At 59.8% G+C, this 15,723-nt stretch overlaps 6 protein-coding genes across 6 annotated transcripts; 3 read left to right on the forward strand and 3 right to left on the reverse strand.

Moving 5' to 3' along the window:
• Nucleotides 1–184: 184 nt before the first annotated feature.
• On the forward strand, nt 185–805 carry D7B24_008411 (uncharacterized protein; the record flags this gene model as incomplete). The annotated part of the gene is made up of 1 exon (XM_028642498.1): nt 185–805. The coding sequence occupies one exon, from the start codon at nt 185–187 to the stop codon at nt 803–805; it is 621 nt and encodes a 206-aa protein (XP_028493705.1).
• A 453-nt stretch (nt 806–1,258) lies between these two features.
• On the reverse strand, nt 1,259–3,004 carry DPH2 (Diphthamide biosynthesis protein 2; the record flags this gene model as incomplete). Its single annotated transcript, XM_028642499.1, has 1 exon — nt 1,259–3,004. The coding sequence occupies one exon, from the start codon at nt 3,002–3,004 to the stop codon at nt 1,259–1,261; it is 1,746 nt and encodes a 581-aa protein (XP_028493706.1).
• A 497-nt stretch (nt 3,005–3,501) lies between these two features.
• Nucleotides 3,502–5,139, reverse strand: D7B24_008413 (uncharacterized protein; the record flags this gene model as incomplete). The annotated part of the gene is made up of 2 exons (XM_028642500.1): nt 3,502–4,427; nt 4,485–5,139. The coding sequence occupies 2 exons, from the start codon at nt 5,137–5,139 to the stop codon at nt 3,502–3,504; spliced, it is 1,581 nt and encodes a 526-aa protein (XP_028493707.1).
• A 2,575-nt stretch (nt 5,140–7,714) lies between these two features.
• Nucleotides 7,715–8,468, forward strand: D7B24_008414 (uncharacterized protein; the record flags this gene model as incomplete). The annotated part of the gene is made up of 3 exons (XM_028642501.1): nt 7,715–7,877; nt 7,949–8,215; nt 8,308–8,468. 3 exons carry the CDS (start codon nt 7,715–7,717, stop codon nt 8,466–8,468), a joined length of 591 nt encoding a protein of 196 aa, XP_028493708.1.
• A 1,693-nt stretch (nt 8,469–10,161) lies between these two features.
• D7B24_008415 (uncharacterized protein) lies at nt 10,162–12,129 on the forward strand (the record flags this gene model as incomplete). Its single annotated transcript, XM_028642502.1, has 5 exons — nt 10,162–10,440; nt 10,538–10,682; nt 10,758–11,044; nt 11,163–11,221; nt 11,283–12,129. The coding sequence occupies 5 exons, from the start codon at nt 10,162–10,164 to the stop codon at nt 12,127–12,129; spliced, it is 1,617 nt and encodes a 538-aa protein (XP_028493709.1).
• A 139-nt stretch (nt 12,130–12,268) lies between these two features.
• D7B24_008416 (uncharacterized protein) lies at nt 12,269–14,105 on the reverse strand (the record flags this gene model as incomplete). Its single annotated transcript, XM_028642503.1, has 2 exons — nt 12,269–13,692; nt 13,775–14,105. 2 exons carry the CDS (start codon nt 14,103–14,105, stop codon nt 12,269–12,271), a joined length of 1,755 nt encoding a protein of 584 aa, XP_028493710.1.
• Between the last annotated feature and the right edge of the window lie 1,618 nt (nt 14,106–15,723).

Consider the following 15,723-nt stretch of genomic DNA (forward strand, 5'->3'; position numbering starts at 1 on the left):
GAGCCCGCCCTCGCCCCGTCGTCTGCTTTCCAACCCACCCAACCTGCGCGCACGTCGTACTCGTCCATCAGCTGAAGGCACCAACCCCACCTTCCCAGCGAACCTCCCAAACGGACCTTCCCAGCGCCTCCCCAACGGACCTTCCCAGCGGACAAGACCTCGTCGACCAGACACAACCGCCGCCATGTTTCTCTTCACCATGTTCTTCGTCTTTTGGCGCATCCTCCAGATCCTCACCCTCATCCCCACCATGGGCATGCTCGCCTGGTTCGTCCACGGCTTCGTCGAGGCCAACGCCCTGACGCCCAACTACATCCTCGTCCTCTTCATCGTCTCCGTCCTCGCCCTCGCCTGGGCCATCTTCACCCTCTTCTCCTACCACCGCTCCTCGACAAACGCCACCATGGTCGCCATCGTCGACCTCCTCTTCGTCGGCGCCTTCATCGCCGCCATCTGGTACCTCCGCGGCATCCGCCTCCAGAGCTGCAGCAACGTCTCGCGCGACGCCAACTGGCGCGTCGACTTTGCCGGCCTCTCCGTCTCCGGCCCCGACTGGGACCTCAACACCGACAAGCCCTGCGCCATGCTCAAGGCCAGCTGGGCCTTTGCCATTATGAACTGCATCATGTTCTTCTTCACCTCCGTCCTCGCCTGCATGAACGGCGACCGTCTCGGCGCCTCCTCCTCCTCCCACCACCACGACCGCAAGTCCTACCGCGACGGACGCTACCACGGCAGCCGCCGCAGCCACAGCCATCACAGCCACAGCCGGAGGAGCTCGCACTCCCGCAGGGTCTACGTTTGAGTGCTGGCGGGCGTGGTCTCGGGCGTAGAGATTTGCGCACTGTTGACGAAAAGAAAACGTCACGATACGAAAGAAATGCACAGCCATGTAATGACTACTTTCCCTCACTTACTCTTTTGGTCATGGCGCTTGGATGAACATAGGGGGTCATGGGACATGACAAACACCGTTTCTATTTTTGACGACTTTCCTACCGACCTCTTGGGTCCTGATGTCTTGCTGTTCTTACTGTCTATCCATCGTCCCTTTCTTCTTTTTAGAGCGAGGAAACTCAGTCACAGACTTGGCTGAGCCGGTCCTGACCGACGGTGCATGTATATCGACGGAATTCATGATCATATGACGAACAATCTCCCTCGCCTCTTCGCCCGTAAAGTGAATTGTGCCCATTTTGTACGCCGACCAAATATGTGTGTGTGTGTGTGTGTGTGGTTCTCCATTGCCCAAGCTCCGTCATGCCCGCGATGCGTCGTCGCCAACCGTGTAACCCCGCGCCACACCGCTGCGGCCCTCCTCAATCGTCGTGCTCTCCTCCGCCGGGTCGTGGTCCGTCCCGAGACCCTGCCACGTGCGCTGCGACCGCAGGAATTCCGCGCCAGGGCTGAGCACGCCGTTGATCGTCGCCAGATCGCCCGCCTGCCGCTTGACGAGCGCCTCGGACGGCCGATCCAACGTGGCACCGGCCGCGTCCGTCTCGGCAGGACCGTCGGCCCGCGGCTTGAGGCGGCCGCCGACCGCCACCTTCATCGGCCGGCTCGCGACCAGACGGCCCGTGCGGAGATCATACTCGGGCGGCGCCGATTCCTCGCCCTCCACCCCACCCTCGACCTCTTCCGTCTCGACCTCCGGAGCATCAGCGGTTGCCTCGTCTCCGCTCGCCGGGGCCCTGACCTCCTCGGGCTTGAGCTTCTCAATACCGGCCCACCACTCCAAGCCCCAGATCCTCTCCTCGGGCGGCAGCAGCGCGACTTCCATCTCAAACGGCGTGATGACGGGCCGGTAGAAGCCCGCGTCTTCCTCGACGAGCCCGCTCTCCCAGCACCCGACAACGACCCAGCCGTCGACCTCGGCAAAGTTGGCCAGCTTGGCCGGGTTCAGCTTGCCGACGACGATCGTGTAGCTCTTCTTGCCGGCGGCGGCGATGCGCGCGCGCAGCAGGTCGAGCGAACGCAGCGACCCGTCGAGGGAGAGCGTGTTGACGAGGATGCCGACGATGCCGGCGCTGGCGAGGGTCAGCACGCGAGCGAACCGCCGGCGCAGGAGGGCCGCTGTGTGGAAGGTCGGATCGTCGGTTGTTGGTGTCGCGGTCGCCGTTGAGAGGACGTGGAGGGATGCGAGACGGGTCTGGAGGGCCAGGAGGAGCGCCGGAGGCGGGGTCGATATGTGGAAGAGGGCGTGTGAGGGTAGGTCCATGTCGGTTTCAAGCGAAGGAGAGTGTTCGGCTGTTGATGAAGGGCCGTCCGCCGTCGCGATACGTCTGTTTGGAATCGTGCCGGCCGGGTCGTGGACCACGGTGGTGTGGAGGAGGTTGGTGTAGCCACGGGTACGCAGCAGGTCGGCTACGTCGAGGACGTGGTCTTGGTATGTAATGTCGGCCATGAGAATGACCTTGGCCGCTTTGTCGGGGAACGTGGCCTCGAATTGGGAGGCAACTGCATCGTGGTCGAGGGGGTGGTGGGTGAAGACGTAAATCACAGGCAGGCGGGAAGTCGGGGAGAGACATGAGCGGCCGTAGTGCACGACGACTTGGGCGTCGGCGTGTTCGGCAGCAATCTCGTCGACGCAGCAGGCGCTATAGGAGGTGTCGGCAAGGATGTAGATGCGCTCCGTTTGCGGGGTCTGAGCAGAGGTCGTCGTCGTGAGGTCCGTCTCTGTCGCTGCCCCAGACGCCGCGGGTGCTGCTTTCTGTTCGGCGTCCCTGGCGGGCGCAATCTCTTCTGCTATGGCCTTGTTCAGAGCTTCCACGACCCAGCCCGCGTCGCGAAGCATGTGGTCGGCAAACTGGAGGGCAATGCGGTTCCATCCCCCTTGCTTGATCTCCCGCGCAGTGCGGCGGATCTCGTAGAGGGACAGCAGCTCCTCGTCTGTTCGAGCATGGATAGGCTCAGTATCAGGAGACGTCGTGACGGGGGTCGGGTCTTCGAACATGTGCTCAGCCGGCGTCGAGAGCACCGGCGCCGCAGACAGTGTGGCGGCCATGGTGCGAGCAGACGGTTCGAAGTGACGGTGGCCTGATGCTCGTGAAGGAAGAAATTGAGAGGGCAAGCGCCAGTCATCGCGGGGCAGTCATGATGGGACGTGGCGGGGTAATTTTTTTCAGTGGAGCCTGCCGTGATGCGTGATGCGTGATGCGCGCCGCCGTGAAACAGCCAAACGGCCCCGCCACGGCGCGCCGGTCGCCCACTACGAGTCTCCTTTTTGGTCATCACGTTGGGTGGCTGTTTCCCCAGGATTCACGTCAGCGAACTTGCTCCCACATTTCAGCTTCGATCGTTTTTTGTATTTTTGGCGTCTATTGCTGTTGAAACAGTTTGCCTCCCAAACACTTGCTTCCATCCCCTTTACCACCCCACCGCCATTGTCTGGCCTGCGTCAATCGTCCGCTGGGCCGTGAGCCTTTGCTCCATTCGAACTACCTGTTCAAGTCATCCGAGCCTGGAGACGACTTCGGCTCAGATGGGATGAGATGCTATCCCTTAGAAGACCTTCTTGAGACTCCAGCCAACGGCCATGACTCTCGCCGCCATATAGCAGCCAAGGGCAATGACATACGACAGGCCGCCGAAGGCAATGACGGCACGCCATCCAACATCGGCGCGCCCGCCTGCCTCCAGAATAGCGCCGGCAATGGGCAGGCTGCTCAACGTTCCGAAACTGGCCACCATCATGGCCGTCGACAGGAATCGTCCGTAGTCACGAGGGTCACACAGCTGTCCCAGGCACACGGGGATCAACCCGAGGTTGCTGCCGCTGGCGAATCCGAAGAGAACAGCAAACGCAATCAGCATCGGCTCCGAGTCACCCGCCGGCAACCACAGTCCGAAAGTCGTGACGATGCACATGGCAATCGTAAAGATGATGACGTTGAACCGGCCAATCTTGTCAGCCACGAAACCCGGGATGAAACGGCCGAGGGCCGACCCAGCATTCATGATCGACAGCAGTGTGTACGAGTCTGTCGCGTTGCCCGAAGCCGAATACCGTGCCGCGTAGGACACGATGTACGTCAGCGGCACAAACAGCCCCCACTCCATGAAGAAGATGCCCACCGCCGAGATGGTAAACTTCATGTCCTTGAACACTGTGAGATCGGGCCACACCGACGTCAGCTTGTCCCTGGGAGGCAGGCGGGAACGGATGAACAGATTCGCAGGCACCGCCAGTCCCAGCAGGATGAAACCTAGGATGCGCGCCGTCCATCCGAATCCGAGCTTCGGAAGAAGCTTCTGCAGCAAGACAGGAAACACGATACCACCGATCGAGCCGGCCGTAGCCGCGATACCGGTGGCGAAGCCCCGCTTGACATTGAAGAAATGAGCGATCGCTCCGTATGCCGGCGTGTTGAGGAGCGCACCGCCGAGCCCTCCCATCACCGAGTAGGAGAGCATGATCTGGTAGTAACCTACACATACAACTTAGCCTGGATCCTTCCCTGTGTACAGAATGTGGGTCTTCCTACCTTCGCACACGCTGAGAATCAGCAAACTGCCCGCCATGAGCACGCCACCGATGGCGACGACGAGACGAGGCCCGTACTTGTCGAAGACGGGCCCCACCTGAATGCCGACGAAGAAGACAACAAACAGGTATAGACTGAAGATCCATCCAATCTCCGACGCCGTGTAGTCGGACAGTTGATTTTCAGAAAAGTACGACTCAAACACGGCAGCCGTGTTGATGAGTCCGAATACGGAGAGCATGGCACAGAACGAACCGAACACCACGAGCCAGGCCTGCAGCCCGCCCTCGGGGAACTCGAGTTTCGTCTCCAGCCTCGTCAATGCTGCCGTACCAGGAAGGTCTCCATAGCGGAGAGCCGGGTCCTTCTCGGGGTCATGACCATGGCCGCCGTGGCCGTGGTCGGAGCCATCATGGCTGTCACCCGCTCCCGAAGAAGTCCCGGTCCCTCCCCTCGAAACCTCAGTGGCCTGTTCCGGCGAACCGGAATGGTTTTTTAGGCAGCTGTCCTCTGCATTGCAGGTCTTGTATGTCATGGGCGACAAGTAGTCGACGTCTTCACTGTTGCTTGACCACGATCCTGAGCGCGGCTTGTCCGTCGGTGGAAGTCTCTTGAGACGATGTTGATGGAAGAAAAGAAGTCTCTTGAGGGCCATGGTGGGCGACAGGCCTGAAATTTATTCTTCGATGCACTGCACTACGAAGGGGGGGGTGGAGAGGGAAGGGGGGCGGCCGCGGCCAAGAGGCTAGCGGCGTTCAGGGGACGTTTTGCCGATGCGTTCAGGCGTTGGACTGTTGATCGTGGGCGGATGGGTGTGTGGATGAGTGAGCAGCAACCCACCAGGCACATGCGGCAATCCTTCAAAGGCCGAAGACGCGAGGACTGAAGGGCGTGAAGACGCTATGCTGTTAGGGGTATTGGCGATGGGGAGCCCGCTATGACTGGGCAAATGCCTTGGACTAATGCAAGCCCGACGAAAAGTTTTCCCTGAAAGGCAATCGATGACCAACGCTAATCGACGCAAGGCGACGAAGACTCGACATTTTATTTACACCTCCAATACCTTTTTCCAACGATACAAGATGGTTGGTTACTCGATCGGCATCCGTACCGACCCCTTCAGTCTGTTGGCATCTGATCCCGAACCTGTCATACTTGCTGTCCTGCCCGTTCTCTTTCGCTGTCACGAGAATCACGAAAAAGCGCACTGGTCGGGCGTCCCTCGCATCTTTCGCTTAACGTAACAACTGCCGGCCGGTTACGTGCCGTTTGTCTGAGACCTCTCATCCGTGACGCTGTCTCAGCCCGGATGCGGCCGCCCCAGCTGCTCGGAGGCCCCCGGCCCAGCCATTTTCACCCGCCCCGCTCTCCGACGCCGACAGTTTGGGTTTGCAGCCACCGAAGCCTGCCAATCTGCGCCCGCCCTCCATGTGCGGATCGGTCCGCGGGAACCCGCTAATCGCAATGAATCCCACGCGCTTGGGCATGCCACCCGACGCCGACGGATGAGGGCAGCATCGCAGGTGTCTCTGTCATCGAACTATGTGTACACGGGCTGTGTGTGGCCTTGCTCGATTTGCTTGGTAGGTCGTCCGAGATCAGGTCCACATGAAGGCGGCTGTTGGGCCCATACCCTTGTGTTGCTCCGGGACGAAGTTGGCGACACAAGAGGGCCCATTGATTTCGAGGCATCTCTTTACGAGTTAGCTTGCATGGTTGTTTACGGCCTTTAGGTGATCAATGCTTGAAATTCTGGTCCATAGTGATGGTCCTTGTCGGGTGACCCGAGGTTGGCGTGACGAGAAGTTGTCATTAGCACTTTCATTTCATGGTGACCACCAACGACGTGGTCAAGTCGACGACATGTCTGTTTGCAGCATGCCTGACCGCCATCTCATTGCAACCAACGAGCTGAAGGGTGCAGCACGAATTGAATGAGCCTAGTCTGTCCTGCGGGTACGGCCAACAACGGATTGACACATTTCTTTTGACTGACGCTGCATCATTGCATCCCATCAGGATAGCAGGCCTAGGCATGGAGCAATCGGTATCACCAAAAGAAAATGCACGCAGGAGCATGCCTGCCACGTCAAACAGACTCCCTGGTTGCAGAATTCTTTCTACCAAAGCGATCCTATTCACACAAATATCACACTAGTCAATGGCCGGCGAGTAGCAGTTGCAGCAGACGTTGCCGTACTACAAGCTAGTCAAGCAGTCGGACCTTTCTGAATGTCGACCAATATAGTGTTGACGTAGGAGCGTTGTAGTGCTACAAGCGTGAGAGCTTGCTCAACATGAGACTTCCGTACCCATTCTTTGGCGGGCCTATGGTGGTAACAGGCAGAGACGCGTAGCAAAAGCTTTGCACGAAAAGGTGCGCCAGAGTCAGATGCTGGAGGCTGCTATGATCGGGCTGAGATTACAAATTTGGTGTCTCTCGAGAGGCCCTCTCGCAGCTCACACCCGTTGGCTGCACTGGACAAGAAATTACTGAACCGAGTGGTGCTCTGGCGATCAAAGCATCAGGCAGATCGTAGCGGGGGACGGTGCAACTTGTCCCCATCCCTCTGTCCACTCTGACCGAACTCGGATGGCGTTTTCCTGTCGATTAGATGCCGTCTGCCGGTGGGGTTTGGCTCGTTGAAGCCTGCTGTAGCAACCCTTCAAGGGGTTCGAGACCTTGAGACCAGTGCTGAGCCCTGGGTTTTGACATCATCAAGCCCGCCCCTGACGTTGAATGGTCACGCCGAGAAGCTCTATCCTCAGCCAGGCAACGGCGCGATGTGACCCAAGGTGGCAATCCCAGTCGATATTAGCGCCGTGACCTACGAATCAGTGCTCATAGTGTCCGGAATTCGGTTGCGCCTTCGACGTAGTCTGAATTGAATGATGGACAAAGCTTCAGTCTATTCCTTGATGATATCGTCCATCTCGTCTAGCCTGTCCGTCCCGTTTTTCTTGAACTTGCTCAACGCAACGTCGCGGACTGTTTCCGCCTCCTGTTCCGAGCGAATCTGCCTTCACTGCGTCATAAGAAGTGCTTTCCATTGCAAGGGTCTGGGAGCATGCCATCATCGGCCACGAACGTGCGCTGAGCCCAGGAGACTGGTCTCGGTCACGCATCAACCATAAAACGCGGGCCTGCGTGCTGGTTCTCTGCTCTCAACCCCAAGCAGTTCAGACTCGCTTTCATCTGCTACTGAGCTTTGATTTGGAAATCGATCATCATGAGATTGACATTGGTGGCAGCCCTAGGGTTGGTGGCCAGCGTCGTCGCGACGCCCTTTGCCAAGCCCATCAACACCCACCCCGAGAAGCGGCAGCTTGAGTCGCAAGCCTCGGTCATTGAGACGCTGCGTCAGGAAGTCATCAGCCAGACCACGATCATCAGTATGCCGCCACAACCCCTCCCCTCAAGTGTACGTTGAAAGCCCCCATGAGAATCTAACCTGCGTAAACAGACGCATCACTGGCCGACGCGTCCGAGGACCCCAGCCAAGCAGAGGTTAGTGCCCTCGCGGCAGTCATCAACCCGGCCTTTGAAGCCATCACCGCCGCCATCGGCTCCGCCACGAGCAACGTCAACAGAGGTCGTCGTCTCCGGCGCCAGGAAGACGACGGGGAAGAAGGAGAGTCTTGCGATGCGCAGTGCCTGACGGAGAGGGTGCTCGAGGTCGTGTACGAGATTGTCAGCACGGTGCGCGCCGTCATTGAGCGCATCGGACTCGGTATGTCCTACAGTTCCCTTGGTCCACTCGAGCTCACAAAACTCCATGTTGCTTCTCCTACCCTGGCCATGACGCTAACGCGGAAAACAAAGGCCCCGTGCTGCTGCGCGTCAACCCGCTGCTGTTGGCCCTCAGCGCGTTGGTGCTGGCGCTGAACGTGCTTGTCACCGGTCTGTTGGTCACTGTCACTGCTGTCGTCACGACGGTTCTGGGCGGTCTCGGTCTCGGGCTGCTGCTTTTGGGGTGGGGCTAGAGAATGCGGGCATCTTGTGTCTGCTCGATCGAGGTCCAGGAAACAGGACGAGGAGGACGAAGCGGGGGGGCTTCCCATTGGATCGCATTGTCTGTACATGTCGTTTCGTATGATTTCGTTGCACGGAACAATGGATGGGCACGTCTTGAAAGGACTCTGGTCGTGCGAGGGTTTGATCGAGGAATGGGTGGGAGGCGGGGATCCATAGAATCCAACGCTTCCCCCTGCCCCGAGTGTCAAAACGCCACGAGCATGCAATGGACGTGGTCGACAACATGCCATGTGCGACGGGCCAAGGGGCCAGAACAGCAGCGTCCTGTCGTCGGACGAGATCGTGCAACCCCCAGAACGGCAAACCGGTCCCCTGGCGCTGGGCGCCTCGTCTGTTGTTGCCAATGAGGTGCCGCATCACGGCCTTGGTGCCGCATCGGTGACACTGTGGGCTCGTGTCACCCTCACGGGACGCTGCTGCCTCGGGGGGGCAAAGGCGATCGAGAGAGAAGAAGGAAGGGAGAGGTGAGCCGGTGGTACGGGGTGCTTGATCGCCGTCGTGGGAAGATCTGCTGGGCCCGTCTTGGGGTTGTACGGGGTGAATGTGTCTGCCTTGTTGAGGGTACCGGGCCACCCTATACGTGTGACGTTTGGGGGTGCTGTAAAGGAAGATGGGGGCAGACGTGCAGTTCGGCGACGATGGGGCGTCGTTCGGCGATCAGGAGGGAGAGGGTTGTGGTTTGGAGGCAGAGTCAGATGGTGTGGATTGTCGGCTGTCGGGGGTGTGAGCAAACGGCCAGCCGATTTGTCTTTCATAAATTGATGTGTTGGCCTCTCTGTCATGGATATGCTGCAGCGGGGAGATGGCCAAGTCCACGACGACAACATGACGCAGATCTGGTATAACTCGGTGAGGGACCGGTGAAGGGGCGTCGTCAGGGGGCTGCGTTTCCAGGCGCCAAGGAGCAAAGGAGCAAAGGAGCACGAGAAGGCATCATCACGTGCTTCTTACCTAAGCAAGAGCCGCACTCCGAATTCGCCAAACACAGGTATCATCCAGACAGATTCCTAGCTTCAGAGCCCTCTCAACACCTCTCATCTCGGTCAAATGCTCTGAAATTTTACCCACTGAACAATCGGCGATACAGTTGGAGACAAAACCATTATTTCTGATAATTTTGTGCCTTGGTAAAATGGTTCAATGTGAGCTTACCTTTGATGACTGTGACCTTGTTTGTCACCCTCTTGCTACGGCCGACGCTGCCGGGATTCCCCACTTCACCTGCGTATAGCGCGAACAAACCAGACGAAGGCGCCAAGAGGACCGTTATCGCCGTTGGACACGGTTGACACCATTTCAGCCACGCGCCTCCAACTCGACAGCCACCCTTCATCGGCCGCTCCGACTTTAGCTTTCGGCCCCATGAATCGCTCCCGTGCGGATCACCCACGTCAATGTTGATGTAGATATCCCTCAGCATTCGCAAGCCACATACGTGCCCTCTGTGTATCCGACTTTGGAAGCTTCGGCGACGTCTCTTTCTGGGAAGAAACTCCTTTCTGGAAAGACAGGAAACTGCACACGCGCTGGTTGAGCCTCACATCTGCTGGAGACGGAAAAGAAGAATGCAAGCCCTTGATCAGCCACCACTCCGAAGAACCCATCGCCCGTGGCGACCCCCGGCCATGCGCGTCTTTCAGGATGCCTGAGTTCAGATTCATCGCCTCGGACACGTCGGGCGGGAAGCTCCAACCCGCCGACAAGGAAGCGCGAAGCCATGCCATCAAGCAGGGCCTGCAGCGAGGCGCCCAGGCCCGCTCGGAAACCGACAAGACGAGCCGTCAAGCCCAGGACGCCACGAGCCGCAGGGCCGACCTCAGGGGACGCTTTCGACTCGCGGGCGCGCAGTCTGGGGCCGAGGCTCTGCGGAAAGCGGGCACGCGGGCTTACCAGCAGCCAGACTGGACGGCCTGGTTCAAGGTATGAGCGCTTACATCTACGTTCCGAACATGGAGCGAGCGTGTTCACAGCGACCTCCCAAAAAAACCCCCAAAAAAAACTGACGGAAACGCTCTAGAATGACCGTGCCAAGAGCAGCAACGCATCAAGGGGTCAGACGACTCCCTTCAAGTCGGTCCCGCGGCTAAAGGCCCACGTCATGGATCCCTTCAACAGCCTGCCGATTCCGAGCAGTCCGACGATTGACTCTCTTGCCAAGTATTGTACGTTGGAGCCCGAATGTCTGTCTTGGTGTCTTCGATGTGTGAGGCTGATGGTGTATCTTCCGGGCCCCTCAGTCGTCAACGGCTTCAGTCTGAACCTGACGACGGTGGACAAGCAACGGCCATGGTTCCCCTACGCCATGCAGAGCGAGCTCGTCATGCGTGCAACGCTCGCCTTGGCCGCGGGTTTCTGGACCGCCAGTCTCCCCTCCCTCGACGCCAGGCTCCAGATTGAGGGCTACCGCCAAAAGGGAGAGGCCATGCGAGCCATCAGCAGCCGCCTCCAGACCACGGCGTCTTCGAGAGTGGCAAGCCGAGACACGTCGGTCCTGGCCGCCGTCGCTACTCTCGCCAACGTCGAGGTACGTCTTCCTGATCCCAAGCCCTTCTTCGGCCTCTACTCATCACCTGCCCCAGGCGTTCCAAGGCGAATTTGAAGCAGCAGACATTCATCTGAGAGGCCTGTACGACATGGTCCAGGAAAGCGGCGGCCCAGACACCATTCGGCACGACTACATCCTCTGCCGTTGCATCAACTGGTGAGCAAGAAGAAAAACGAGGCGCTCTCGTCACACCCTGAACTCCACTGACCACTCCCAGGGTCGACGTCCAAGTAGCCTCCGGCCTCGGACGCATCCCCTTCTTCCCGACCTTCCACACCCTCGACCAGGTCGTCCTCCCGGCGCACATTCTCCACCAAGCCGTCGTCCCGCCCCTGTCCGACCTCGGCATCGAGGAGGCCAACGGCTCGGCAACAGCCGCGTGCGTCCACACAATCCTCACGCTGCTCCGGCAGGCCATCTGCGCGCAGACAAGCGACAGCGTCGGCGCCGACGGCATCCGCATCCTCATGGGCACGGCGGACAGCTGCATCCTCAACTTTCTCTACGGCGGTGCCGCCGGGGCCGCCGACTATCGTTTGTCCTCGTCGTCCGCGGCCTCATACGCAGCCCCATCGTCGTCGGCCGCGCACGCCGCCGACAAGAGGGTCCGCGCCCTCGTCCTGGGCGCCCACATCTTCCTCTACGTCGCCCTGCGCGACGTCCCGCCGACGAGCCAGCTCCTGACCATCCTCTGCTGCCGGCTGCGCGCGCTGCTGACGGAGCTCGACGAGCCGCCAGCCGCCGGCGTCGGCCGCGGCGCCCTCTCGCTGTGGCTGGCCTTTGTGGGCCTCGTCGGGTCGGGCGGCGGTCACGGCGCCGCCGCCGGGAGCGAGAACGCGCAGTGGTTCGCGGCCATGTTCCAGACGGCGCTGCGGGACACGACGCCCGGGGGCACGCTGACCGAGGCTGGTCGGCGGGACCTGCGGACTACGCTGCGGTCGTTCCTGTGGGAGGAGCGGCACTGCCGGGCGGTTCTCGACACGCTCGAGCGCCGGCACAGCGTGTCTCCGCCGCCGGATGTCGAGGACGTTGGCGTGGAAATAGTGGGTGGCGGGGATGAGTAAGGGGGGCAAAGCATCACAAACAAAGTACAATGCACCAAGAGCTGCAGCCAGTGTTGCTCCTGGGTTTTTATTTCAAACGCGCTGGCGGATACATTGCCAATATTATGATGATACCAAAACTACACAATGGAGCGCCGCTTTATGCCTCTAGCGGCCCGACGGTGCGCACGTCTAGACCCTTCTCAAACTCGGCCTTGCTGGGCATCTTGCCGAGGCGCATCAGCTCAGCAGAATGTACCATGGCTGGGTCCTGGCCCATGGAAGCCATGGCGACGACCGTGTCACCCTTACAGTAGTAGGCGGCAAACGAGTTCTCCTCGACGTTGCCCTGGATGACCACGTCGTCCCAACCGCCGGCCGTGTTGCCGCAGTATCGCAGCTGCGCTGTCAGGGCCGACCAGAAGATGGGGATCGAGACCTCCTGCTTGGCCGAGGCGTTGATGATGTGGCTGGCGACTGTGCGACCGGCGTTCTGAGCGACATCCCAATGCTCGATGCGTGTGTACCTGCCGTCTCCGCCCGGGCCGTGGTAGGGGAAGGTCGCAATATCGCCGACGGCGTAGACATCCTTGAGGCCCGTGACAGAGTAGTGCTCGTCCGTCTGGATGGAACCGTCCTTCTCGAGGCGGAGGACCTTGTTGTCTTGCAGGAATTCCGTGGCGGGCGCGACGCCGACGCCAAGAATGACGAGGTCTGCCTCGAGCTTCGTGCCGTCCTTGAGGTGAACAGAACCGACCTTGGAAGGGTCGGATGCCGAGGGCTCGGCCTTGTCGACACCGGCCGACATGTAGAACTTGACGCCGTTGCCCTCGAGACCCTTTTGCAGGCCAGCGCCAACCTTCTCGCCGAAAACCCTCTCAAGAGGCACCTTCTCCATGCCGATGACGGTGACGGTGTTGTCCTTGGCTGTGGCGTTGGCGACTTCCATGCCGATGAACGACGAGCCGACAATGACAATCTTCTTGCCCTTGTCGCCAATGGCCGCCGTGATCTTTTTCGTGTCGTGGATGGTGCGCAGCGTGAAGATGTTCTCTAGGACCTTGAAGCCCTGCAGCGGCAGGTTCCTCGGCGTGCCGCCCGTGGCGAGTACAAGCTTTCCGTAGGCGTGCTTTCCTCCGTTCTTGGTGGTGACAGTGCGCCCGGAAAAGTCCACGTCGGTCACCTCGTCGTTGACAATCTCGACGGAACCGCTCTCATACCAAGCGGCGTCGCGCCACTGCAGCTTCTCGGGATCGGTCAGCAGGGCCTTGGACAGCTTGGGCCGGTCGATAGGCAGGTAGCCCTCCTTGGAGATGATGGTGATGGGACCGTCGAAGCCGCCGTTGCGCAGGCCCTCGACGGCACCGAGCGCACCAGAGCCACCGCCGACAATGACAACCTTGTTGTCGGTGCCAGCCCCGGCGGCAGAACGGCACTTAAAGTTCGGCTTGCGACGACTGCCTTTGATGGCAGCCTCCTCGCCGGTCAGGTAGACGGCGCCGTCACGCTCGGTGACGTGGAAGACGGGCAGCGCGTCGAGGGCCGGGGCGTCCTCGACATCGCCTGTTTTCGCGTTGAAGCAGGCTAGAGGTCACACGGTAAGCCACTGCGGGTTGTGTCTGTTCCGAAGGGCGGCAGAAGACGCCGAGGGAGGAAGGCTGCTCACCACCGTGCCACGGACAGGTCAGGCGTCCGTTGGTGGTCAGGACGCCCTTGACGAGGGGCGCGCCGTAATGGGTGCACTTGGAGCCGACGGCCTGGATCTTGCCGCCGGCGTTGACGAGCAGGACCTTGCCGCCCTCGATGCCCTCGACCTCGACCTCATGCTTCTCGCCAGGGCGAAGGTCGAGGGAGGTGACGGACTTGAGCTTGTACTCGGTGGCCACCATGGTGCGCAGGGCGGTTGAAAATGTGCGATGTTGTAGCTGCTGCTGGCGTGGGACGAAGTGGTGAAAGGTGTTGGGACGAAGGAAGAGTCGGAGTCTGGATGATTGCATGAAGGAAAGCTTTGGTGGGGGGGGAGGGGGGCAGAGGATGGAGAGGGGAGAAGAGGGAGGGGGTTTATGGGATGATGGGAAGCTTCGAAGCTTAGCAGCAGCAGGCCAGGGTCGACTGGATCGCAGGGGACGAAACAGCAGAGGTGCAGAGTTGCAGAGGTGACGAGTCGATGGGGGCTTGGGTAACCACGAAGTACCAATGAAGACAAAGGCAGCAACAAACGGCAGTTTACGTTTCGAGGTAGGCACGTTAGGGGTTCGTTCGGTTCAGCAGCTTGCCACGTAAGGTGCCTACTGAGAGGCAAGAGCGCTCCCCTCTCAATCGAGCCATGCCGTCCATGCTCAGTCAGGCACATCCCTTCCTCCCTGCCTCCCAGTGACAGCCCGCTCCCTGGCACCCTGGGTGCTACCTGCCCATCTCACCTCCCCTCCGAGTTGATGATGTCCATGACCCGTCAACATCTGCAGGCGCGGAACTTGAGTGACGCCATTGCCGGTTCATCGCGTCGCGATAAGATAGAGCCTGCCTCGAAATTAGAAATGCTAGCTATCTCATTGGCTCGGCGCCGTGCCTAGCGCCGACAGCAAGTCAGGTAGTGGTAAGCGGGTTGTGCTTGAGATGGTCCTAGCTTCACAGCTCACCCACACCTTCCTGCCCAGACACCTGAGGTAGCTGACAGATGACAGCCCAGAGCTCATGGGTAGTAGTGAGGCGGGCGCCTGCCTGACTGAGCGTCAACTACCTTACCTATCAGGTAGATAGATACTCTGGCGTCACCGTTGTTGCCCGATATCTGGCCTACGTTCCTCCTCCCTGCCATGTGTTCGGTCTCGAGCTCAACTTTTGTGGTGCTTATGGCGTAGGAATAGTACCTGACAGAATGCGAGGACACAACAGCGGTGAGAGACAGCGAGCAGGCCTGATCCAAGCAGCAAGCAGGCGTTACAGCCTACGGCGCCTACCTACCTTGGGTCAAGTAGGTACCTTTTGAGGTAGGCAGGCAGCTACGAATGTGTGTATCCAGGCCCCACAATCTGCACCATGCCGCATCTCGTCCTCGCCGCGTCACCCTCTCGGCCAAGCGACTGATACTGTCGTGAGAGCATCTCGACCGGGGAGCGGACGCGAGTCATTGTCCCCTGGCGAACGCTGTTTTGAGTTTGTCCATTTGATTGTTGGAATTGGGATTCTTCTTCGCAGCGGCTAACGTGCCCGCGATTCCGACATGATGCGATCGGTTCCCATGGGACTGGTCGATGGCACGTTGTCGGCCACCTTGCCGAGAATACTCCATGAACCTTCTGGACGACTCGCGATCGACGGACCATCTGATAAGCTGGCCAGGGCATATCGGATATCTGCCCGCCCGCCTACGTTTCAGGCACCCCCGAAATCATCTACCGAGTCGCTGGGTGCTCTGCGCCGTCCGTTCTGCAGCCAACTGCCGAATGTTGGATACGCTCGGAGCTCACTGTGCACCGCCGAACATGACCTCACGATACTACGTGGCTGCGCGCTCCGCCATCCGAGGCGATGAGATCGAATGCTAGGCAGTACGCTAGTAGGCCCGAACACCGAGCCATGGCTGCCCTCCTCGAGTCGATGTGGTATTCTGGT

Source organism: Verticillium nonalfalfae (genome assembly GCF_003724135.2).
Source record: "Verticillium nonalfalfae strain VnAa140/NRRL 66861 chromosome Unknown scaffold_75, whole genome shotgun sequence".
Taxonomy (NCBI): domain Eukaryota; kingdom Fungi; phylum Ascomycota; class Sordariomycetes; order Glomerellales; family Plectosphaerellaceae; genus Verticillium; species Verticillium nonalfalfae.